The 26,278-nt window shown below is 44.5% G+C and overlaps 1 protein-coding gene across 2 annotated transcripts in view; it reads right to left on the bottom strand.

Annotated features, from left to right (window-relative positions):
• Nucleotides 1-19,232: 19,232 nt before the first annotated feature.
• The window catches only part of LOC129704214 (catenin alpha-3-like), a 959,161-nt gene continuing 952,115 nt past the window's right edge, over nt 19,233-26,278 (bottom strand). For both annotated transcript variants that reach the window (XM_055647177.1, XM_055647178.1), the window contains one exon: nt 19,233-25,238. In XM_055647177.1, the coding sequence (XP_055503152.1) occupies nt 24,951-25,238 (288 nt within the window). In that variant the 3' untranslated portion in view covers nt 19,233-24,950. The remainder of the gene's footprint in view (nt 25,239-26,278) is intronic.

The raw sequence follows: 26,278 nt of genomic DNA, 5'->3' as shown, positions 1-26,278 counted from the left end.
TCGGCGTGGTCACTGCCGAAACTGGTGTTGTCTACGACGCCACAGTAATTATAGCCATTGTATTGTTTTTGTTATCTTTGTGGTTTAAAGTCTAAGGCATAATTGTATTGTTGAGCATTAGGAAGGAGAATTAGATTCTCCAAAAGACCTGTGTGTATAGGATAAAGGCCTTTTACATCCACCAGCTTCAGTCTCTGTGTGGCTCCCTCCCTCCCTCCCTCCATCCTGCAACAATGTCTTGGTTTTGGACTCCCTCACAAAACCCATACATAATTAAGAAAACCCTCCATAAGACAGCCTTATATCGATTAGTCAAATATGGAGACGGTGCAGAAAGCATCTGACTGGGAGGTTCCCCCCTCACCGCCAGCCAAGCTAGGTCTTACTGCTTGTTGGTGAGTTCTGGCGATGAGGCATTTCGCCAGACAGGCTGGGAAGTCTGTTCTGGGAACCACACCCCAGGATCCACGGAGTCATTTCCCTGCAGTGCCTGCAGGACGTTCCGTGCTGACCACTGCCCGATGGACTTGTGGTCAAAGGTGTTGGTCCGGAAGAACCTTTCCACGTGCGACAGCTGGTGCGGCAATGTCCAGCTGACTGGCACATTTCGTGGTATCTGCGCCAGGCCCACCCTTCGCAACACCTGGGACAGGTAGAACCTCAGCTGGTAGTGACACTTGGTGCCCACGTGCTTTGGCTCTACACTCCGTCTGATGCAGCCACACATGAAGATGGCCATCAGAGTGAGGGTGACGTTGGGCATGCTTTTACCCCCATTGTCTGCCGACGTGCATTGCGGCCCGTCGCACCCGGTCTATCCTCCCAGATGAACTGGAAGATGGCCAGGGTGATCCCTGTGATGTAGGAGGGAGGGACAGGCCACTCTTGTGCCAAGTACAGCAGCCCCGAGCATACCTCACACCGGATGACCAAATGTTTCCCATTATAGTGAAGGAGCGTTGCTTCCACAGCTCCAGTTTCTTCCCCACCTTGGCTATCCACTCCAGCTAATTCTTGGCACACCCCTCCACCCTCCCGAACCAGATCCCCAGCACCCTCAAGAAGTCAGGCTGTATGGTGAAGAGGACGGAAGATCTGTCGGGCCAGTTGCCAAAGAGCATGGCCTACCTCTTCCTGCGGTTCACCCTGGCTCCCGTGGCTGACACAAACTGGTCGCAAAAGCTGATCAATCTGCGGACCAACCCTGGATCCCACCCATTGATTTCGACTGCACTACAGATATCGATGTAGAGCAGTTGGATCCAAGCGCACGCTGCCCTCGAGACGGCTGCTATGGAGAGGAGAAAGTTGCCCACCTCTTTGCAGAGTGTGGATTTGCAAAGCGAGTCTGGAGAGGTTTGCAAGGGTCCCTGTCACGACTCATACCGAACAGCTCTGTCGCAGAGGACTTTGTGATTTACGGACTGTTCCCAGGGATGCATTCAGAGACTGACATCAAGTGCTGCTGGAAGGTCATCAACTCGGTGAAAGACGCTCTTTGGCCTGCCCGAGCTTTGTTGACCTCCCAGCGAAGCAAGATGGCCGTCCGGGAATGTTGCCGACTGGCCCGCTGCAAACTGCTGGAGTACGTGCTGAGGGACGCACTGAAGCTTGGTGCAGCCAACGCCAAGGCTCGGTGGGGGAGGGCCACAGTCTAGGGTCCTTTTGCTGTTGGACATGGGGGGCAGGGAGTGGTGGAGGCACCCCTCAAAAAAATAAGGGAAGGGATTCCATGCCAGTGGGCCACATGAGTGGCAAGGGTGGGGGATAAATTTGTGTAAACAGTATTGAATGTTTGTATAGCTTCTGAGAATGTTGAATTAATTTTTTGCACGGTTCCTGTACTGTATTTACTTATTACTTGAATAAAGTCTATTTTGAAAAAAAAAAAAAAAATCATATGTGGAAACTGATGGAAAGCTGAATAAATATAATTGATGGCCACCGTCAAAACTAGTAGAATATTATCAATGACAGACCAAAGGATTCCTCAATGGATCTTGTTGTTACTGCAGACAGGGAAGCCTTTCAAGTTGACCAAATAATAGATGAGTGTGTGTTTGATTGTGAGGGACAAACCTGGAGACTTTAATTATTGATGAGTATTTGAGAATTTCAATAGCAGGGGAATATTTCTGCTCTTCTGCTGTGTCAGTCTTTGTTCAGACGGTATCACATTTTCCTCTGATTTAGAAGCCTGATAGATCAAGTTCTGCTTTAACTCAACATGCACAGTAATTTAAGATGACAGTCCACTGCATCCTGGGAGCTTCTGCACTGCTGGAGGTGCAGCATCTTGCATGAGACATCAAGCGGAGACCCTGAAGGTGGGTCTCGACCCGAAACGTCGCCCATTCCTGCTCTCCAGAGATGTTGCCTCACTCGCTGAGTTAATCCAACATTTTGTGTCTAAACTGAGACTCTCTGTGTCAGCATAAGAATCCTATTACGATATGTCGAAGAAGACCTGTCCTCTCGACCAATGCTGTGCCTCTCGATCAGTGTCGCTTCTAAACAAATTATCTGGTTATTTCATTTATTTAGTTTAGTTTAGAGATGCAGTGAGGAAACGGACCCTTTCGCCCACCGAGTCTGCGCCGACCTGCGATCCCCGCACATTAACCGCACGTTTCCTACAGACACTATAGACAAATTACAATTACACCAAGCCAATTAATCTACAAACCTGTATGTCTTTGGAGTGTGGGAGGAAACCAAAGATCTCGGAGAAAGCCAATGCAGGTCACGGGAAGAATGCATAATCTCCATGCAGACAGCACCCATAGTCAGGATCGAACTCGAGTCTCGAATGCATCACAGCAGTAACTCTACCACTGTGCCAGCGTGTTATTGTTACATTAGAGTTTGTGGGAGCTTGCTGTGTACAGATTGGTTAGTGCTTCCCGCAATATAGCAATGAAAAGTATTTAATTGGTTTTATTTTTTGTTAATTTGGGATGTGGACATTACTGGCAATATTCATTGTTCATCTATTATTGGTCGAGAGAAGTGGGTGGCAAATCACCCTGAGCCACTGTAGGCCTGGAGCAAAATTATTGGGGTGAGAGTTCTGTATGTTAGACCCGGCAGTGCAGGAAATTCCAAGTCAGGATGATCAACATTTTGAAGGGGACTTGGAGGTGGGAGATTGGTTATATGTTTGGGACAATGCGTCAGAACCTTGTCCACTTCTTGCAATATCTTCCAACCAGTCTGGAGAAGTGTTTTGACCCAAAACATCAGCCATTACTTCTATCCTGAGATGCTGCCTTTCCCACGGTTACTCCAGCACTTTGTATCTATCTTGTCTATTGTATTTGGTGCTACTGATGTGGTCTCCTCCACATTGAAGAGACTACATGTAGACTAGGCAACTTTTTTGATGAAGGCCACCTCGAGCACCAAGACCTGATGGAGCTCCTGGTTGCTAGACATTTTGACTTCCGTTTCCATTTCCATGTCGATCTTCCTGGTCTTGGCCGCCTCCACTGTCAGAGTGAGACAACATGCACGCAGGAAGAACATCATCCCATGTTCCGCTGGGGTAGCTTAGTGGTATGAACATTGAATTCCCTTATTTTGAATAAATCCTTCATCCCCCTCCCCTTCTCATTCACCCCCTTTCTCCCACTACCCCCATCACTTAGTTCCTTTCCTCTCCTCCTTCTGTTCATCTCCCAGCCCTCCCCACAATCTGAGTCCCTCACTTCACTTTTATCCTCCTTCTTTCCCTGTGGAAGCTGCAGTCTGACAAAGGTTAGGAGAGCTGTACAGCACAACGACCTTTAGGCACCCATTGATACACATCAATGCTTCTGATAGATATTCATTGATGTACCCCAATGTTTTGGGATGGGTATTCCTTGACACGCACTACAAGGTTCTTGATATTGAAAATTAAATAATGGATTAAATAGCATGTAGGTTTACTTGTATTAGTGTTATTGGATTTGTATATTAATAGACTAAGTGGGACCCGTTGGGTCCCATGTTCACATGGGAGGGCTGGTCCCCCAACGCAATATTCCACCTCTCCACCAATTCCAATATTGGTGGTCAGTGGGGAAGGGGGGGGGCTTTCTGGAGTGCTAGTATGGGTGTTGTGGGATGAAGGGACTGGGTTCCAGAGGGCTAGTATGGACATTGTAGGCCAAATGGATTCTTGGGCTGGCAGCTCAGTCACTTGGGCCGGGTAGGCTGGCAGCTCAATCACTCAGGCCTGGTGGGCTGGCAGCTCAGTCACTCGAACCTGGTGGGCTTGCAGCTCAGTCACTCAGGCCTGGTGGGCTGGCAGCTCAGTCATTGTGGGCTGGCAGCTCTGTCACTCACGGCAGGTGGGCTGGCAGGCTGTCAGCTCTCACTCACAGCTGGTGGGCTGGCAGCTGACTCACTCATGGCTGGTGGGCTGGCAGTTGACTCACTCACGGCTGGTGGGCTCACACACACACACACCCTCCATATCACACACACACACCATCTCTCACACTCACACCATCCATCACACACTCATATATATATGACAGTAAAAATCTCTTGAATCTACTCACGCGGTTGAGCGCGGCCTCTCCCCGAGCGAGACTTCTGCAGTGAGCGGGACTTCTGGAATGAGCGCAACATTCAGTTCAAGCAGCACAGTGCTGACCAACCCTTCAATTCACTTCAATTAGAACATTGCAGACTAATGCCCCTGTCCCACTTAGGAAACCTGAACGGAAAGCTCTGGAGACTTTGCGCCCCACCCAAGGTTTCCGTGCAGTTCCCGGAGGTTCCTGGAGGTTTTTGTCAGTCTCCCTACCTTCTTCCACTACCTGCAACCTGCGGCAACCACCTGCAACCTCCGGGAACCGCACGGAAACATTGGGTGGGGCGCAAAGTCTCCAGAGGTTTCCGTTCAGGTTTCCTAAGTGGGACAGGGGCATCGCACTTCAATTCAGTTCAAGCAGCACAGTGCAGACCAACCCTTCAATTCAGTTAATGGAGCACAGTGCAGACCAACCCTTCAATTAATTTCAATCAGCACAGTACAAACCAACCATTCACTTCACTCACGGCATAGACTAACAGTTCTGGACTCAACTCACTCACGGTCTTCCAGGGTGACTGACTCACGTCCGACCTACGGGGCTTTATTCTCCTGGCCCCCCCGGAAGGGGCGTTACCTTCATCATGGTGACTAACAGGTGAGAAGACCAATCTGTTGATCTCACGATTTTTTAAATATTCATAACTTTTTTATTATTTTACTGATCGGAAAAATCCTTGGGGCGGTTGGCGGAGAGAAGGACGGTGAGTAAGATGCCAAAAAAATCATAGTGATATAGGGTAGCGTGTTTTCTAAAATGTATTTACAACGTAGACAGGAAGTGGTCATGATGAGACTTTTAGTAATAGTATAGCTTTTTTGAGAATGTATTGTAATTGATGATAAGAAATTAGAAAGTGTGTATAATTTCAAGGGTCAAAATCTGTATAAAAAGTTGACCGTTCTAATAGGAATTTCAGGGCAGTACGGTAACTGGGACTGTGCTGTTCTCCTTGTGCACAAGTAAATAAAGTGTGTCTGGAAAATGAATGGAAGTTGGCAGAGTCCAGTTGATCAGCAACGACATCTCCTTTCCCTTTCCTCAGATATCCCTCACTGGCTTTGCCTTTTACTCCTCTCCTTTGTCACTTACTCCACCTATCTGCAATCATCCCCCTGATCTCATGGCTGATCTATCTCTCCCTCTCAACCCCATTCTCCATCCTTCTCCCCATAACCCCTAACACCCCTGCTAATCAAGTAATCAGGTTCATTGGGAATCCACCAGAGTAATTGTACATCTGATAATCCAATCTTCTTGCGTATGGCGTGCACAGCCTAAAGTTGTGGACAACTTGTTCTATTTTATCTTCTTTGATTGTGCACGCCGGGTTGATTGCATTCGTCGAAACAGGGCGGACCACGTGAAGATTACAATCTTCCACCCCATAATCCAATCAAAAATCAATAAAGACATTATCCTTGGTTATATGATCTCAATACTCACAGGCGCGCACTTTAATTTTTGTTGTGGTGTAATGATAAGCAGAAAGAAAGCAGTGAATGTGTGCATTATAGTTGTGATTGCTACATGTGTTTGGTTAATGAATGGTGGCAGCTGTTTGTTAAATACATATACAGATGTGAAGTAGAGTTGTAGGAGACTGTTAGTGCTTTAACTTTTTTTTATGGGAAGTGGAATGCAAGGATAAAGCAGTCACCAGCTGTTGTTAAACTTCAATAACCTAGTAGGGGCTGTGTGTGACAGCATCATGTAGACCAAGGACTCTGCACTCAGCTGGTGGAGAAGTTGTGTACAGCTCCCTCCATGTTGAAAGAATGGGCTCAAAGAAAGAGGACATTTGACAAAATACACAAGTATTATTTGTAATCACAGGCAACAGTAAATACAGCCTTCCCACTGTCACCACATCCCAATAATTTTTGAAATAATCTGATTAAGATTTGTGGCCACATTTCACACAAAACCAAACTCCAATTAGGAGCGCATCGAACATGATCAAATTAATCATTTGCAGATGGGAACTAGGGTAGGGCTGAGAGAAAATGAGACAGGAACACGGTGGTGGGGGTGGTTGGGGGTGGGCGTGAAATACACAAACTGGAGTAACTCAGCGGGTCAGGCAGGATCTCTGGTAAAGATGGTTAGATGATATTTCCGATCAGGACTTTTCTTTAGACTGAAGAAGGGTCCCAATCCAAAACATCACTTATCCACATTCTCCAGTGATGCTGCCTGATCTGCTGAGTTAAGGGACTGTCCCACGAGCATGCGACTCCATGCGGCAAGCGCGACCTAAAGGGCCTGTCCCACCAGCATGTGCCTGCATGCGGCAAGCGCGACCTAACGTGGTCGCTTGAGTGTACGGCCTCGCGAGGCCAGTCCCACTTCGATCGTCGGAACCGTATGGTGTTATGTGGAGCTGGCTCCGAAAAACTGACCGTGTTGAAAAATTCTGCGCGGCAACGGCCTGCCGGCCCGCAGCCACCTCAACACCGTGTCACTCGCTCAACCTCCGCGCGGCTCATGCTTCTGGTTTGGTCGCGCTTGCCGCATGCAGATCGCATGCTCGTGGGACAGGCCCTTAACTCCAGCATTTTGTGTCTTTCTTTGTAAATCTGCATCTGCAGTTCCTTGTGTCTCCATGAACCAGAGGAAATCACAACGCCCTCAAGATTGCTCTGCCGTTCGATCGGATCGTGGTTGATCCGATCATTAGATTCAACGGTTTCTTCGTGAAGGAGGCTATGACAGTGCTCTATAACAACATCAGTGAGCAGCAGAGGGAACATCCAGATGCTTTCTTCATGGCAGCGGGGGACTTCAACCAGGCAAGTCTCAAATCTGTTCTGCCTAAATTCTACCAGCACGTGAACATTGCAACCAGGGGGAAGAACAAACTAGACCTGGTGTACACCAACATTAAAGATGCATATAAAGCAGCCCCCCTCCCCCATATCGGCAACTCTGACCACTTAGCGGTCCTGCTCACACCTGCATATAGACCCAGGGTGAAACAGGACAGGCCAACGGTCAAAGATGTCAGAACATGGCCACAGGGAGCAACGGCAGCACTACAGGACTGTTTTGAAACCACACAGTGGGCCATCTTCAGAGAGGCAGCAACAGACGACAGTGGCATCAACCTCCAAGAATATACAGAATCCGTCATCGCATACATCAACAAATGTATTGAGGATGTAACGGTGGTAAAAACCATCAGGAGGCGTGCCAATCAGAAACCTTGGCTAACTGGGGAAGTGTGTTCCCTACTGAGAATCCGGAATGCGGCATTCAAATCTGGGGACAACGAAGCATACAAACTGGCAACGGGCAACCTATCCCGGGGGATCAGGGAAGCGAAGAGGCTGTACGGACAAAAGCTCAATAGCCACTTCGAAAATGAAAAAGACACACGCCGCTTGTGGCAGGGATTTCAGACCATCACTGACTACAAGCCCCCCCCGATGCGGATATGCCAAAGCAACCCCTCCCTACCAGATGAACTGCACCAGTCCTACGCACGGCTTGAGCTTAAAAACAGCACCCAGACACGTGCACCACTGCCATCTCCCAGTGACCAGTCGCTCAGGCTGTCCGCAGCCAGAGTTAAAAAGGCCTTCGCCAGCGTCAATCCACGCAAAGCTGCAGGGCCGGACAACATTCCTGGATGCGTTCTAAGAGACTGTGCCGAGCAACTGAAGGATGTCTTCACAGACATTTTTAACATCTCACTCGGCCAGGCAGTAGTGCCGAATTGTCTTAAGAGTGCCACCATCGTCCCTGTACCGAAGAAACCAAACCCAGCCTGCCATAACGACTTTCGACCAGTGGCCCTAACACCCATTGTAATGAAGTGTTTTGAGCGACTAGTTATGCAGCACATCAAAAACAGTCTACCTGCCGACCTAGACCCACTGCAGTTCGCCTACAGAGCCAACCGATCCACAGAGGACGCAGTCTCAACAACACTGAACCTCGTGTTGTCACATCTCGATCGGAAAAACACCTATGCCAGGATCCTCTTCATAGACTTCAGCTCCGCTTTCAACACAATCATCCCGCAGCAGCTGGTGGAGAAGTTGGAGCTGTTGGGGGTTGATGCTGGCACATGTAGCTGGGTCCTGAACTTCCTGTCGCAGCGGCAGCAGACAGTCAGGGTGGGCAGTAGGACATCAAAAACCATAGCCGTGAGCACTGGCTCACCCCAAGGCTGTGTCCTAAGCCCCCTTCTGTTTAGTCTGCTGACACACGACTGTACTGCCAGACTCAATAACAACTTCATCAGCAAGTTCGCTGATGACACAACAGTAGTGGGTCTCATCAGTGACAACGATGAATCGGCGTACAGGATGGAGGTGGAGCTGCTCACAGGTTGGTGCAAATCCCACAACCTCATTCTTAACGTGGGAAAAACTAAGGAGATGGTGGTTGACTTCAGGAGGGCGGGGAAACAACACCATACACCTCTGCACATCGACGGAGCTGATGTGGAAAGGGTCAGCAGCATGAAGTTCTTAGGACTACACCTGTCTGATGACCTGACGTCCACGGCCAACACCACAGCTCTGGTCAAGAGAGCCCAGCAGCGACTTCACCCCCTCCGAAGACTACGGAAAGCAGGCCTCCCCACCACACACCTACGGACTTTTTACAGGGGGACTGTTGAGAGCACACTGACATACGGCATCACTTCCTGGTTCGGGAGCTGCAAGGCGTACGAACGGCACCAACTGGACAGGATAGTGAAGACCGCAAGCAGGATTATTGGTGCTCCACTCCCCTTCCTGCTGGACATATACAAGAAGAGATGCATCAACAGAGCCATCTCCATCATCAAAGACCCTTACCACCCATCGCATGACTTTTTCACCATCCTCCCATCTGGGAAGAGGTACAGGAGCATCAGCTGCAAAACCAGCAGGATGCTCCTCAGCTTCTTCCCACAGGCTATAAGAATGTTAAATGAACTTTCCCCCCTGCCAAGTATCGCGCACAAACACCCCGCTGCCGGTCGGAACGGCTGTTGAATGTTATTGAATGTTATTAGAGGGTTAAATTGTTCATGACATGTATTTTAACTTTAACTGCTATTTATTTTGTAACGAAAACTGAATGGACACTGGTTGAGAAACGTTTTTTTGTTTCCTCTGAGTATGCGAATACTCAGGAAATGACAATAAAGATTTACAATTACAATTCTTGACTGATTCCCCTGGCCCTTGAGTGTGTTGAAGTCTCAGGCTCAAATAACTTCATACTAGTTATTGAAGTCTAACATTGGCTGTTGACTGCTTTATCCTTACACACTGTTTCCTATAAAAAATGATTAAGCACTTATAGCCTCCTGCAGATCTACTTCACGTCTGTATATGCATTGAGTCTTAACGAATCTCCACACACAGCCTCAGACGTGGAGAAATCCAACCATCCATATTCTGAAAATATGCCCTCTGGAATCCCTCAAGGAGAGGTATCCTCACAATGTGCACCTTGTCAAAACACATCAAGAATGTTATGCCTCAATGAGGAAATGAGATTGTCAATGAGGCAATGAGATCTACCACCAGGTGGCGCTTCGATGGCAACCTCGCCTACAGTCTGTCTGTACTTTTCATCTATTGTTTGTTATTTTTAGTTTGTTTAAAAAGTTTGTGTTAATGTTTTCTGGTTTGTTTTATGTGGGGGGTGGGGGAGGGGGTCGGGGGGAACTTTTTTTCAATCTCTTACCTTGACAGAGATGCAATTGCTTTCCGGATCGTATCTCCGGTCGCTGTGCGGCCTAACATCTAGAGGCCTTGCTCGGGACTGACTTTGAGCCCCGCCGCGGGGCCGTGGACTCACAATCAGAGCGACGCTCCAACCGTGGCCTGCTGACTTTAACATCAAGGAGCTCCCAGTCTCGGGTTGAGACTGGCGTCTGGAAGCTCCAAAAGCCGCATGACGTTTGACTAGCCCTGACCTGGGGTAGATCGCCAGGCGCGGGGGAGCTGAGATTCCCCCCCGATGCAGGAGCTTGATTGCCCTGACGAAGAGGCACGTTGGCTACGGGAGTCCCGTCAACGGAAGGTTAGAGGCCCCCGACCGCTGGAGGACAAAGAAGGGAGAGATTGAACTTTTTTTCGCCTTCCATCACAGTGAGGAATGTGGAGGAGTCGCTGTGGTGGATGTTCATGTTAAAACGTATTTTGTGTGTTCTGTTGATTTTTATTGGTATGACTATATGGCAAATCAAATTCCTCGTATGTTGCAAAATATACTTGACTAATAAAATATGATTATGATTAGTGGGCAGGTAGACATTGGGTGTGAGAATGGACTGTTGTTAAGACCATCGATTTTAATTACCTATAAAGACAAGTAGTAGAATGGCTATTGCGGGCTGCAGAGGCAAAGGATGGAAGTAGCAATATGCAGGGAGCTCAAGCAGGCACAGTGCAATGGTGAGAGAGCTGAGTTAAATCCTGTGATACTGAATATTTTGATGTAAGCCACAGACCCAAATGGAAAGGATAAAGATAATGGAGAGAGGGTGAGATGGAAGTAGCGAAGTGACAAAAGTGATGCTTGGACAGCTTATATCCCAGTGAATGAATATTGAGTTATCTAACTTCAAGTAATCCTTGCATCCCCCCTCTCTCTCCGTCCCTCACCCATTGTAGTCGCTACTGTCGTCCTGCTGAGGTGCACTGTCTGTATCACTCATTATCACCTTCTCAGCCAACAATGGAACATTGTGGGCTCCACCTTTCCTTGATAATCGTTGCTGGCTTGGATGTGTCCTTTTCAATACCTTTCATCCATTTGTTCTATATTCCTTTTCATATCCCTTGGTGACCCTTTCCCCTGACTCTCAATCTGAAGAAGGGTCTCAGCACGAAACGTCACCTATTCCTTTTCTCCAGAGATGCTGCCTGGCCCGCTGAGTTGCTTCAACTTTTTGTGTCTATCTTCTGACTATTTCCTGTGATCAGATAGGGTTTTAACACCACCGCTGAGGTTGAGGAACAAGGTTCGGAGATACTGTACATCTGTGTGTAGAAATACATCACAGTGTAGGCATGGTGGCGTTGATGGTAAATTCATCTTTTACATGTTTAAAATGCACAAACTAATTTAGGGGCATGACTCCAAATTGTTAAAATTTGTTGAAAAATTGTTGAAGAGGGAGTACAGAGATGGTTCACCAGACTGATTCCTGGGATGTCAGCACTTTCGTATGAAGAAAGACTGGATAGACTTGGTTTATACTTGCTAGAATTTAGGAGATTGAGAGGGGATCTTATAGAAACGTACAAAATTCTTAAGGGGTTGGATAGACTAGATGCAGGAAGATTGCTCCCGATGTTGGGGAAGTCCAGGACAAGGGGTCACAGTTTAAGGATAAAGGGGAAATCTTTTAGGACTGAGATGAGAAAAACATTTTTTACACAGAGAGTGGTGAATCTCTGGAATTCCTTGCCACAGAATGCAGTTGAGGCCAGTTCATTGGCTATATTTAAGAGGGAGTTAGATGTGGCCCTTGTGGCTAAGGGGATCAGGGGGTATGGAGAGAAAGCAGGTACAGGATACTGAGTTGGATGATCAGCCATGATCATATTGAATGGCGGTGCAGGCTCAAAGGGCCGAATGGCCTACTCCTGCACCTATTTTCTATGTTTCTATGTTTCTATGAAATGAACAACGTTTTACTGCTGTCACAGAAGTATCTGCCATTATCAGCTTCTCCACAGGATGGCAATGTAATCCCTAAAATACATGTTGTTCCAGAGCTATGTTGTTTTGCTTACTTCATCATGGGTGGCACTCAATCTTGCCTCAACCAGTGGCAACAAACATAGTTACAGGTTGATTTGCGAGAAAGATGGTGTAGGTGGAATGGATGGGACAGGCAGCAGTGGGACATACAGTTGCCCATGTACATGGTTAGGTTAAACTTACATGCATATCCCAAAATACCATCATTCAGCAGGCAGTTTATTTATTTCTTGTCGATGATGGGAGGCATGGAATACTGTGGGGCAGCTAATACTCTGAAGAAAGGTCTCAACCTGAAACGTCACCTATTCCTTCTCTTCAGAGATGCTGCCTGTTACTCCAGCTTTTTAGGTAATACTTAAAGTTGGCGACCTTCAACAGAAGCAGTTCTGGATGTTGGATGCAGAGAGCGATATCCTGGAGCGAGATGAGTCATATCAACGCCAATATTATTTCTTATTGTTTAGTTTATTGTCACGTGTACCGAGGTTAAGTGCAAAGCTTTTGTTGCGTGCTAACCAGCTAGCGGAGTGACAATGCATGATTACAATCAGGCCATTCACAGTGTACAGATACATGATAAGGGAATAATGTTTAATGCAAGGTAAAGCCAGTAAAGTCCAGTCATAGATGGTCTGAGGTTCCCCAGTGAGATAGGTAGATAGTAGTTCAAGGCTGCTCTCTGGTTGCTGTTCTCTGGTTGCCTGACATCAGCTGGGAAGAAACTGTCCTTGAATCTGGAGGTGTGCATTTTCACACTTCTATACTTTTTGTCGATGGAAGATGGGAATGGTGGGGAACCTCACACAGTGAGTCAGAAGCACAAATGATGAATTCTTGCCCAGATACTTTTGTCAACAGGAATGGGGTCACATAGTAGAGTAGACAATGTCACTGGTGTGTCACTGACTTGGCTGATGTACAGGAGAGAACTGATATGACATACCCATTGCAGGGCCAGCACTCTCACTCATTCACTCTCCAGATTCCCCAAGATTCCCCTCACACTCTACCTGCATTTACCTCCCATTTTGATGATCCATATGGATACCAGACCATATTGTCTCAGATGGCTTGAACTCCATTAGACGGACCCTGTGGAGCAGCATCTGGGATGCAGCGGATAGCCACAAGTTCACAGGTTCTCGGAGCAGAACCTGTGAACCCCAACATTTAATCATGGCTGATCCATCTTTCCCTCTCAGCATCATTCTCCTGCCTTCATCCTTAATCCCTAACATCCTCACTTATCAAGAACCTCTCAATCTCTGCCTTAAAAACATCCATTAATTCAGCCTCCACAGCCGTCTGTGGAAGCACAGGAGGAAATCCCCTGCACAGATCCTGACAATTATGGAGGAGGCTGATCCCTCGTACACAGTAAGTGGGTATACTTGTTCACCGGTTGTGTAGGGCTGAGGTCTGGCTGAAAATGTTTGACATCTTCCCCTTTTATGTCTGTTTAATACTAGCCTCCTCACCCTGTTTATATGCACATCCTTATACTTATGCATCCACATTCCAACTTGGGGAAAGTTTCAGCTGCCCCTGCTGATCATAACACGTATGTCTTCAACTCTCCCATCCGCATATATGCATATTTTCTTGCTTAGTAAGGGTGTCAAGATTTATGGGGTGAAGGCAGGAGAATGGGGTTGAGAGGGAAAGATAGATCAACCGTGATTGAATAGCAGAGTAGACTTGATGAGCCAAATGGCCCAATTCTGCTCTTATCGCTTACACGTTTATGAACTTATGGTAGGACATAGGATTAATTGCATAGATGTTTCAGGTGTGATAGGTTGAATGACTCCCTTCTGAGCTACAGAGCAACACGATGTTGGATTACAAATCCTACAGAGCGTGATATATGGATGCAGAATTTAAACCTGAGGATAACTTTAATAATAAGCTATAAATAATAAAATGAGAACGAAGATGAACTGAAGCGTAGTGATTGATCACTACAGACAAGGGACACATTGCCTCGGGTGCCATTGAATTCACTAAGCCTCAGAACGTGGCATCCCTTACACCCAGGTAATGAGTTAGTGCATGATTCGCTCATAGAATGAGCACGTGTGCTTGGCCATGAGGGTCGAGGAATAAAATCTGTTCAGAAGGCTACGTCGCATCCTGGCTCTGCTGAAGGTGACACTGCTGCAGGCTTTAGCAATCCAGTCCTTAAAAGAACGATGTGTTCCTGCAATTAGCGAATGAATTGTTCTGTGTGCTGGAACCACAGTCAGAACATGTTGGAGAGTAGAGTGGAGCTCCAGACCAACATGAGCTGCATTCTGCATGCACCCGCAGAATAACAATCATCTCAATGCTCACAGCAGGTGCTCAATTTCTGCAGGAGTACTTGTATTGGTATTGATTTAGTGGTATTGGTTTCTCATTGCCACATGTAGCAAGACACAGTGAACTCCTTTGTTTGCATGCTATCCAGTCAGCTCATGAGTATAATAAGCCCATTAAACATAGGAACAGAATTAGGCCATTCGGCTCATCGAGTCTATGCCATTCAATACAGCTGATCTATTCCCCCCCAAACCACATTCTCTTGCCTTCTCCCAGTAACATTTGACACCCTTACCAATCAAGAACCCATCAATCTAGAGTTTGTGCTTTCTCCCGAAAACGACTGCATGAGTTTTCTCCGGCTGCTCCGGATTCCTCCCACTCTCCAAACGCTACAGGTTTGTAGGTTAATTGGCTTTGGTAAAATTGTTAATTGTCCCTAGTGTGGAGTGATCACTGGCCAGCAAGGACTCGGTGGGCCAAAGCGCCTGTTTCCGTGCTGTATCTCTAAACTAAACTAAACAAGTACAACAAATATGAGTCTGAATACAGTAACGTGTGCAAGTGCCTGTGCTGTAAAAAATGTCTATGTGGTAAACTAAACTAAACAAGTACAACAAAATATGAGTCTACAAGAATACATTAACTGCAACGCTTTTTAAACATCAAGAGTACAGCTATCTATGGGCACATGTGCAAGTGCCTGTTAGTTATTTGCATTTTGGATCCATCTGGGGTTTGACGGAAACAAATCGCATCTCTGGCAACTGCAAGCTCTAAGAAACTGAAAAAAAAGGGATCGACTTTTCCATGCCCCGCGGTGGGGCCCAGTCGACCCCCCATCGATAGTTGGCCCCCATCCCCCCCGACATAAAGCAAACCGGAGAACATTTACACAGACTTTTAGAACGCACTAAAAATTAAAAAAAAGACGAAAAAACAGATAGACCGTTGGCGGGGCTGCCAATCGTGCAGCGCCCCTGGTGGTTTCAGTGAAGATCACGGGTGTCATAATGAACTGTCATGCTGGCCGTTCAATTATATTATATACAACATTGTAAAACAACCATGCTATTGGTGTCTGCATTCTTCAAGAGGGGCGGGATGTGGTGTATGCAGCTGGCTGCATGTGAAACTAGTCCACTGCTTAAAGGAGAGGGGCTTGTGTGGCAGAAACTCCAAACATGGAGGTGACCTAGTAACACAGCAGCAGCGAAGTTGGTGAGCGTTGAGATATATTCTGTTGCTGCACTGGACATCCCAGTTGACAAGGCAGAGGGATGCCGTTGATTCCTCAAGGGCCAGTTTCCATCTTTCTTCCTTCCTATTCTGCACAATCTACCATTTTAATATGGGTTTTGATCAAGTCCAACAGTCCAGGGCAGCACAGTGGTGCAGTGGTAGAGTTGCTGCCTTACAGCTGCAGAGACCCGTGTTCAATGTTTCAGTTTATTGTCACATGTACCAATTAAGGTACAGTGAAATTTAAGTTACCATGCAGCCAATCTAACTGAAAAGCAACAAGACACAAAACCACATAAAAGTTAACATAAACATCCATCAGTGGATTCCACATTTCTCACTGTGATGGAAGGCAATAAAGTTGAATCTTCTTCCTCTTGTTCTCCCACGGTCGGGGCAGATAAACTATCTGCAGTCGTGGCAATCAAAGCTCCCGCAGCCGACGATCGAAGCCCCCATCGGGTTGATCAAAACTCCCGCATTGGGGTGGTTGAAACTCTCTCCGCGGCATGGAGCTCCTGAGTCAGCCTCTTATTACCAGAGACCGCGGGCTTCACGGTGTTAAAGTCCACAGATCCCGCAGTTGGAGCTTTGGTCCCTGGCAAAGGGAACACAAACTCTGTGATGTTAAAGTCCCGCAGACTCTCGCGGCTTGGAGCGCTGGGCTGGTCTCCATGAAAGGCAGCTAACGCCACGATGTTAGGCCGCAGGGGGGACGGAGATACTATACGGAAAAAAATCGCATCTCCGTTTTGGTAAGAGATTCAAAACAAGTGCCCCCAAACCCCCCCCCCCCCCCCCCCCCCCCCCCCCCACATAAAACAAACCAGGAATACTAAAACATACTTTTTAACACATACTTAAAATAACAAAAAGAAGAAAGGACAGACTGTTGGTGAGGCAGCCACTACCTATGGGTGCTGTCTTTACTGAGCTTGCACGTTCTCCCTATGACTAAGTGGGTTTTCTCCGGGTGCTCAGGCTTCCTCCCACATTCCAAAGATGTGCAGGTTTGTAGGTTAATTGGCTTCTGTAAATTGTCCCTAATTTGTTGGATAGAGCTAATGTATGGGTGATTGCGGGTTGATGTGGACTCGGTGAGCTGAGGGCCTGCTTCCATCCTGTATCTCTAACTAATCTAAATTAACCTGTCCCTATAATTTATAGCCATGATTGTTATCAAATGTTTGATAAACGGGTATGACTTCAAATTGTTTTACTGCAAGAAAGTTATTACAAAAAGCATATTTCTGAGATTTTTGCCCTGGACATTCCCATACTGACCTTTCTATCCATGGCCTCTACTATGCCAGAGTGAGGCCATGTGCAAACTAGAGGAGCAGCACCTTATATTCTGCTTGGGTAGCTTACAACTAAATGGTGTGAGCAATGAATTCTACAATTTAAGGTAACCACTAATGACCCCCCCTCCCCTGTGCCCCACCCAGATTTACATCTATTTCTCCCTTCTTCTGCATTCCTTCCTCTCTTCAATCAGTCTGTCTCACAATGTCCGCTTTAACCTCTGCCTATCCAAATTCCCCCTCGCCTGTGTCCACCCTATTACCTGCCACATTTGGCCTGCCTCTCCTCTCTCCGAGCTTCCTTTCCACCCCTTCTTCGGTTACTCTGAAGAAGGGTCCTGATCTGAAACGTCACCTGCCCATGTTCTCCAGAGATGCTGCCTGACTCATTGAGTTGCTCCAGCACTTTGTGTCCTTTTGTGTCAAGCAGCCTGTAGCTTCTTCGGAGAAACTCACGGGTCTGAAGAAGGGTTTCGGGCCGAAACCCTGATCTGACAACGGGAAAAGGAGGAGTAGCACTGGAGGGTGGGAGGAGACCCTGATGTTCTCCACTAACAGAATTGGGAGATTCGCATGCCCCGGGGACTCATATGAGTTGCTTTCCCCGAAACACCTATTTCCTTCGTGTGCCTGCACCCGCTGAGTTTCTGCTTTTCTGTGTAACCTTCGATTCTCCAGCATCTGCAGTTCCCTCTTAAGCATCTGTAGCTTCTTGTTTCTACAAAAAGCAGGCAGTTGTCAATACATCCTAAGTTGTTGAAGAAACATTTTATGATAATACTGCTCTGGAGCCTGTTGGTGAGCAATCAATTAATAGCAAACAGATAAAATCCTCCCATTGACACCCACCTCCGCACTCTGCTTCCCCTTTGAACTCCTTGACTTGATGTTCTAGCAGAGTTGCTGGTGCTTCTGGCTAGTTGCTCACGATCTTCAGATTGTGGAGAACACAGATAATGACCATGAACATTGACACATTCTGAGGACCCAATGGACAGTTTATGTTAATTACTGGTATCTCAATGGCCCTTATTATAGGAATGCTCAGTTGGTAACTTGGACTTTCACTGAGGAGTTATGAGCAATGATATCAGAAGAAATGCTGGTTAATAGCTGTTAGTCGTGTTCATTTTTGTAAACTGTATGTCTGTATATCTTTATGCTGTTAAAACGTGCATATCCATAATGGTGTCTGCACCTGCCTCTCCTCATGTGCATAGATTTGTATGCATGTTTTATTTATATGCGTTTATCGTTTAGATCATTAACCAGTTTAAATTTGCCATTTAAGTATGAACCAATAACACTGAATAATTATTTTTTCAGTGGAACATGTTTGGTAATTACGTATCAGGGTTCATTTGCTTCAGCATCAATAACATAGATCAGTAGATGGAAAATCAGACAAAATCTGATTTAGATTATCCACAAAACTGGATTACCTTTTTGCGTTTGATTCCCAAACAGTTTGACTGCCTTGCAACTTAATTAAGGAATGAAAGAGTGAATCTTGGAATCGAAAACTCTCTGCCCAGCAGTCACTGCTATTGCGAGACAACTAACTCCATGAGAAACATCACTGTTAGTTCTCAATCTCAGAAACATTCACTTTATAACAGGCAAGTGATGGGAATCCCAAGAGTGACAGTGATGTCAGGTAGATTAGTAGCGCAAGGTACGGTGCTGTGCCAGCTGCCTTTCGTTTTGGACTCAATCACAGTGAGGATACATGGTAACAACAATTGAGGGGTATAGAGGCAGGATTTAGAAATGATCGGTTGGGACATGCTTTGGGTTCAATAATACTGAATTATTTTTCCATCAACAGGAAAGTATGAACCACATAATGGTGACCCTCAGACTATCCTTGGTCGGACTTTGTTGGCTTTATCTTGCACTAAATGTCATTCCCTTAGTATGTATCTATGCACTGTAAATGGCTTGATTGTAATCTTGCATTGTCTTTCTGCTGACTGCATAGCACACGACAAAAGCTTTTCACTGTACCTCGGTACACGTGACAATAAACAAAACTGATGATGCAAGAATTGAAGGGTAAAATAAATAGAACTGGTTTACATTTCATCAGATTTTATTGGTGTTCTAAATAATCTCAAGCTGAAAACTGCAGAAAGTACACAAAAATTCCACATTTGTTTTCCATCTGTTGATTTTTACAATTCATTACATTACATTCATTACAGCGTTGCCATGCATCATTTATTGCATCGTCTTGTTTTTTCAGTCACTGCATAGTTAACATTTTAAAGTGGCACTTACACTAAATTAACACTATTTTTCCTTATTTAATATTCTGGTATTCTGTGTTTTATAATTCCATTGCTCTAAGTTAATCAACCTAAAAATGCAACAAAGAAGCACACACTGCTATTCCTGTGGATTGTAATGCATAGCCAGTGCCCATTTTATTCGACACTTGTTTTCACAAACACTCAAAATTTAAAGCATTTCATTAATATTGTCTGTAGCTGGTTGCACTAATGCCATCAACAATTAACAGTGCCCTCTTTTAGGAATTTTAGGAACTGGATGAAGCCATTCGGAGGTACACAAAAATGCTGCAGAAACTCAGCGGGTGCAGCAGCATCTATGGAGCGAAGGAAATAGGTCACGTTTCGGGCCGAAACCCTTCTTCAGACATTCGGGTGCCTCAAGCCATTCAGTTCAGTCATGGTTGATTGATACCTTAAACTATTGAACTGCCTTTACATTATAACCTTTGGTAATCATTTATCAGTTTAAAATTCTCTGTTAGCCCATCTGTTTCAAAATCAAACATGACAAACATTATGCAGGTCCTGATGCAAGGTTTTGACCCACAAAGTCAACTTACACTTGTTGCCTCCACAGATGCTGCCTGACCTGCTGAGTTCTTCCAGCGTTTTCTTTTATATTGTTTCAGATTCCAGTCTCTTTGTTCTTCAAACAGTACAAACTAAGCTAATGCAAACTTTCCACTACTTTTTTCCTTTAAACCCAAAGTCACTGGTGAACTTGTGCTTTATTTCCTTCAAGGTCAATACATTTAAAAAATAAAATTCTCCCACAAACACATTTTTGCAAGAAGAAATAATGATTAATGCTATCTGTTCATATTTCAGAGCAATCTTGGATGTTAATCAGGAATTCTAGTATTTGCATTTGGTTAATCCAGCATCTATTCTGAGACTATAATTGTCTTTTTTTGGTCTTTAGAACAATCCTCCTTAGAAAATGTGTAGCTGATAATGAAACTTCACCAAGTGTATTCTACAAAGAGCTGAAGACTTGGTCAGTACCCGTCAACTAATTTTCCGGCTGATGTAAAATCTTCCACCTGAGTTTGTGAAGTAATGAAATCTGAATGAGGCAAGGTCCCAATAAAATTTCCACATTTTGCATTCACTTTTGCTGAGCCTGATAAATTTCAAATAACTTGATGATATAGCAGCTTACAAGGTAACTGTATAATTACTGAATAAATTGCAAAAGAAAAAGTGAATTGCAGATGGCAGATGTCATAATTTCAGCAACATAGCAAAATTATACTTTAGCTTAATAACTAATTAATTAAATCACCGCAAATAAATGACAGTATTCTTTCGATAGACTGCATTCTGTTAGCTATGATTTCATCATTTTCAAAACTAAAGGAGGATTACTGCATTCTGCTCATGGTTCAATTGTCAACAGATAACTTGCTTTCCTTGATATGCTGTTTACTTTGACAAAACATATTGTTGATCCACAATTTGCAAAACCGGCTTTAATACACATTTGGGGAATTATAGCAAGAGGAGATATTGAAGGAAAGTGGATGTTCAAAGACGGTGCAGAAAAGAATCGTTATTTGTCCCATGATATTTTAAGAAATATTGGCAAAGATACACGACTACAGTTGGTAACTCGATTAGAGTTGCATTTGGTTTTCCCTGTACAAGAACCATGAAGACTCTGCTTGCGTAAAAGCAAATGAATAGTTAATGTTTGGTTAAATCTATTATAATTATTAACTCTTGAGGACTGCTAAGGAATTGAAAGCAAAGGTTGAATTTATAGTAAAATTATTGCACTGCCAAGTCCATATTATTCTTCCACTTTAATTTGTGGTAATTTCATTTTAACATTCTGTCAAATTTTTGCAAAGCTATCAACTTTCAGCACTATTGTTTTATAGCTCTTCGTTTTTGGAAGTCAAGAAATTTGCGCACAAAGCTAGCAATAAATTTTGTTCATTCAAACTTAGTCTTTAAGCCAGTGTCATTTAGGGAATAAAATACATCTCATTAATATATTAACTTTGCAACAGGCAAATTTCCAAGCTCTGTAATGTATACATTTGGAACAGTTATCACCAACAATGCCAAATATATTCTTTATATTTTATAAATGATCTCATATTTTGAAGAGAGGATTCATAGATGAGCAACACTGTGCAGTATCTGCCATGCAGATCATTCATTCTGCATGATTCAGTTCTCGGAATAAATTAAATGGAGCAATATACATGTTTAATGAAAAGATAATGACCAGATTGGATTCCGACCTTTAAACTGTCAGCAACATTGATATATTCTGTCATTTGTACATTATCTGGGCAACTCAGTATTACACCTTGAGGTAGTTTTACGCAGGATCCATTTGTGCAAAATTACTCCAGTAAAGATGCTGGGATTGCTTCAGATTTGGGTTTATTTTCGATAATCCAATTATGACAGAGTCGGCGTCCTGCTTTATTGTTATGTTACATAATAAGATGTGTTTGTCTCATGCTGTTGAGATGTTGCTGCTGGCACTGAGTGCGAAAACATTACGGAAGTAACTTAAAAAAGTTGGGAGCTTCAGTGATGAGGATCTCAGAAAAAGGAATTCAAATGCTTACAATATGTGCTGAATCTACCCAAATAAACGGGCAAATAAAGATGCAGAAAGGTGTATAAAGTCATATGCAGAATTTCAAAATATGTCCTTCACATGCCTTTGGCAACAGTGTTCATCATTCAAGGCTTTATTGGTGTAAGTGATTTCTCTGGTGAATTAAGGACATAAGGATGAGGATTATTTCAATTAAAAAAAAAATTAATATCAAAAAGATTTAATTTTTCAAATTGTACAGGAAGGAATTGCAGATGCTGGTTTACACGGAAGATGGACCTAGTCTGAAGAAGGGTCTCGACCCCGAAACATCACCTATTCCTTTTCTCCAGAGATGCTGCCTGACCCTCTGAGTTACTCCACCATTTTGTGTCTAGCATTTCAAATTGTTGCTGCTGCTAATCTCTGTCCAGCAGTGAGCTTGGTCATGCTGAGATGAGTAACTGGAGACTCATCTTATCTGGATCCTCCATTATACCCCAGCCATGATACCCAAGCCACAGTTAATACAGTCCCATTCATTAAAATAGGTTCAACCTGAATTGGAAAAGTATGTGTGAGTTGTTTTTTTGGCTTTCACATTTGACTTTATGTGACTGTAAGTTTTCAATTTAGTTTATATGGGTTAAATGTTTTTTTAAGCAACTTTAGTTTATCAGGTTTAACGGTTTAATATTTTATATATATTTAATATTAGTCATTTTATTCTCTATCCTATTTAGTCCTTTCAAACTGTAATTCAATAACTTTGACAGTGGTCTGAGGGTGGGCCCTTGGACCTGTCACCTGAAGCCTGATCTCCATTCCTGGACTGCCTCATGTGGCAGGAGGGTCGGGGCACTGAGGCAGCATCTTCAACTAAAGTGTGGATTAGGAAGCATTTAGAGGATGGTACAAGGCACAGAGTGCGAGGTGCAACTCAATCCAGCAAGATCTTGCTCATTCTCGTGCCTTTTCACTTCCCTGACATGTGGCAAAACATAGGGTTGTACCTTTGACCAGAATTATACAGTCCCCTGACTAAGTTCAGACCAGACCTATTCTAAAGCAGTCATTGGAATCTGGTTAATAATATAGGATCTCCATTGTCAAAAGGAACTAATGTCTAAAGCAGGCAGATGCATCGTTTATCCAACAGTAGGCTTTTTTTCAATATGTAGAAAGCCTGGCCTCACCACTGAATAAAAGTTACCTCCAGCATGAGACTATTCTGGGCACATAATATCAGTGTAGAATTGGTTTAACACCGAGTGGATACTGCCATTCATGCTGTCAGCTGCTGTTACACTAGGCACTTTGGGCTTTTGTTTTACTGTAATATTGTTTTTTTTTTAATATTGATTTTTCTTTGTTTATTGCGTCATCCATGTGTCCTGTGCTTATGGACATGTTATTCAGCTGCAAGTACAAATTGTATTTTCGGTACATATGGCAATTAAACGCTCTTGACTCTTGAAAGTAAGGATCAGGTTATAACTATCATGCTGGGGCCTCGTCCAGGATAGAAAAGGTCAAGGAATGACCTGAGAAAAATGTTTATAGGAAGGAACTCGTTATGTGGAAATAAATAAGATGCATGCTCTAGTAGGTGAGACAAAAAGGAACATAACTAAAAATGATAGTTGCCAATTAATCAAATATGGAATTCATGAGAAACATCTTTACTGTATGGAGCCTTCGAAGTGAAAGGCATTGATCATAAGGTCATAAGAAATAGGAGTAGAATTAGACCATTTGGCCCATCAAGTCTACTCTGCCATTCATTTGTGGCTGATCTATCTCTCCTAACCCCCATTCTCCTGCCTTCTCCCCATAACCTCTGACGCCTGTAGTAATCAAAAATAGTACTTATGGTACTAATAGTATGAATAGTACACCTGTACTAATCAAGATAACATAGAAATTAGATAAAGGCAAGGAGAAGAAAGAATATATATTCATGCAGTTAGATGACCTGGGCTAGAAGGTGTTCATGTTGAATAAAACCCTCTCTGGATGGATCTGCGATTTCCTTGGTGCTATTTCTATGTAATTCTATGCAGGTCATGGTACATTACAGTATATGTTTGGCCATTTTTTTCTTTAAACAGAAGGGATGCAGAATCCAGCTCTTCATGTAAGGAAACTATCAATCAAATACAGCGTAGCAAGATGTGCATGTTTGCCACATTAGACCGGTTCCTGTTTGACTATGTAAGGGGCTGGTTTAAGATATGCCCAGTGATACTGCCCATTCTCTGCACATCCAATTATATGGAGTTCTACCTTCTGCTCATCTTCCTCTCAGCTACTGTCTGCACATTAAACAGTGATGGTTTATTGCCCTGTAATGTGTTACATTATGAATGGACTTGCCCTGTTGCCTACTTGATACATGACACTTGGTAAGGGCGGAAACAAGGAACGTGGACCTCTGATTCCACAAGTTTTCTATGTCCCTAGGACTGTCTCACTTCCTGACTGGATGCGTTGAAGAGTTACTGGTAGGGGTCGATCACTATAATCACTCAGCAACTCACCAATGTAAAAGACCACCTCCAGTTTAAATTCCATTTGGAATATTTTGGAGGACCAAGCACCAAGAACCCCAAAGATGTACAGGCTTGTAGGTAAATTGGCTTGGTTAATGTAAATATTGTCTCTAGTGTGTGTGTGTAGGATGGTGTTAATGTGCGGGGATCATTGGCCGGCATGGACCTGGTGGGCCGAAGGGCCTGTTTCCGCGCTGGATTTCTAATCTAAACTAAACTCTATCACCATTAATCATCGCTATCAGGGTGGTTGAGGGTAAACTAGGCAGGCATGGTCTTTTATTGACTATTTATTCCTACATTCCTAATTTGCAGGCTCGATGCAGCTTCAACAACACACGTCCACAAGCAATTCACCCTGTGATTGAGCAAAAGCAGTGTACATGTTGGATTTAGGGAGCGTTTCTTCCTCTGAACTCGCTCATAACTTTGACAGGGTGGACTTTTTTCTTGGTGGAGCCCCTCCGCACCACCGCTGACAGGTCCTTGGGATTCTCCCGCTTGATCAAGGGCTTCTTTTCGGGAACCTTCATTCTCCACATGACGACTGAGTGAAGTGCAGCCGAGGGGCTCTGCAGCCTGACGATCTTGATCGATGCAATGTAGGACATCTTCACCGTGTCTACCACTGTATTCATCAGGTTCTTGGCTGACAAGATGAGGGAGGTAATACTGTCCAACTGTTGGCAGAAAATCCAAGTCATAGTAAGTGGTTTCAAAGGAACCATTGTGTTCAGTTCTGGGTGCCGTGATTTGGGAAAGTGTGTTGTCCAGCTGGGAAGGGTACAGAGCAGATTTACAAGGATGCTGCCAGATCCAGATGTTCTGAGCTAAAGGCAGAGGTTGAATATGCTGGGACTCCATTTCTTGGACCACAGGAGGATGAGGGGTGATCATATAGAGGTGTATAAGATCATGAGAGGAATCCATTGGGTATATGCATAGAGTCTCTTGCCCAGAGTAGGGGAATCAAGGACCAGAGGGCATGGGTTTAAGGTGAAGGGGAAAAGATTTAATAGGAATCTGAGGGGTAACTTTTTCACACAAAGGGTGGTGGATGTATGGAATAAGCTGCCAGAGGAGGTAGTTGAGGCAGGGACTATCCCAACATTTCAGAAGCAGTTGGACAGATACATGGATAGGGCAGATTTGGAGGGATATTGACCAAATACTGGCAGGTTGGACTAGTGTAGCTGGGACATGTTGGCCGGTGTGGGTAAGTTAGGCCGAAGGGCCTGTTTCCACACTGTATCCTCACTCTATGACTCTATGAACCTTTCACACAATTGTTTCCAGTGATTTTAAAAATAGACCCGTGTAAACAACCAATTATTTTTGTGCTATATATTGGATATTTCAGCTGATAGAGGGGAGGAACAAAAGCAGAAAGACATATGTTTCATGAGGTGAAGCAAAATGAAAACAATCCACAGAAATTAATTTGGACCAAAACAAGAAGAGAAACTTGAGGGAGAGGGGACAGTCGACTAATATGATCAAAATAAATTGAGGATGTTGAGAAAGTGAAATATTAACTGAAAATCTTGAGAGATACTCACCTAATAAAGCAGCATCTGTTGGGAGAGAATCAGTGTTTAATGACCCCAATTTTCTGGTTTGACTCTGATCTGCAGATGAAGATCCCATCGGCTTACACACAACCCCAGGTGAGATTTTCTTGGACAGAGTCACATGCAGCAGTGGAGCTGTCTGTACAGAA

Source organism: Leucoraja erinacea, chromosome 15 (assembly GCF_028641065.1).
Source record: "Leucoraja erinacea ecotype New England chromosome 15, Leri_hhj_1, whole genome shotgun sequence".
Classification (NCBI taxonomy): domain Eukaryota; kingdom Metazoa; phylum Chordata; class Chondrichthyes; order Rajiformes; family Rajidae; genus Leucoraja; species Leucoraja erinaceus.
The sequence above is the reverse complement of the archived record's forward strand: the minus strand, read 5'-3'. Positions and strand labels throughout refer to the sequence as shown.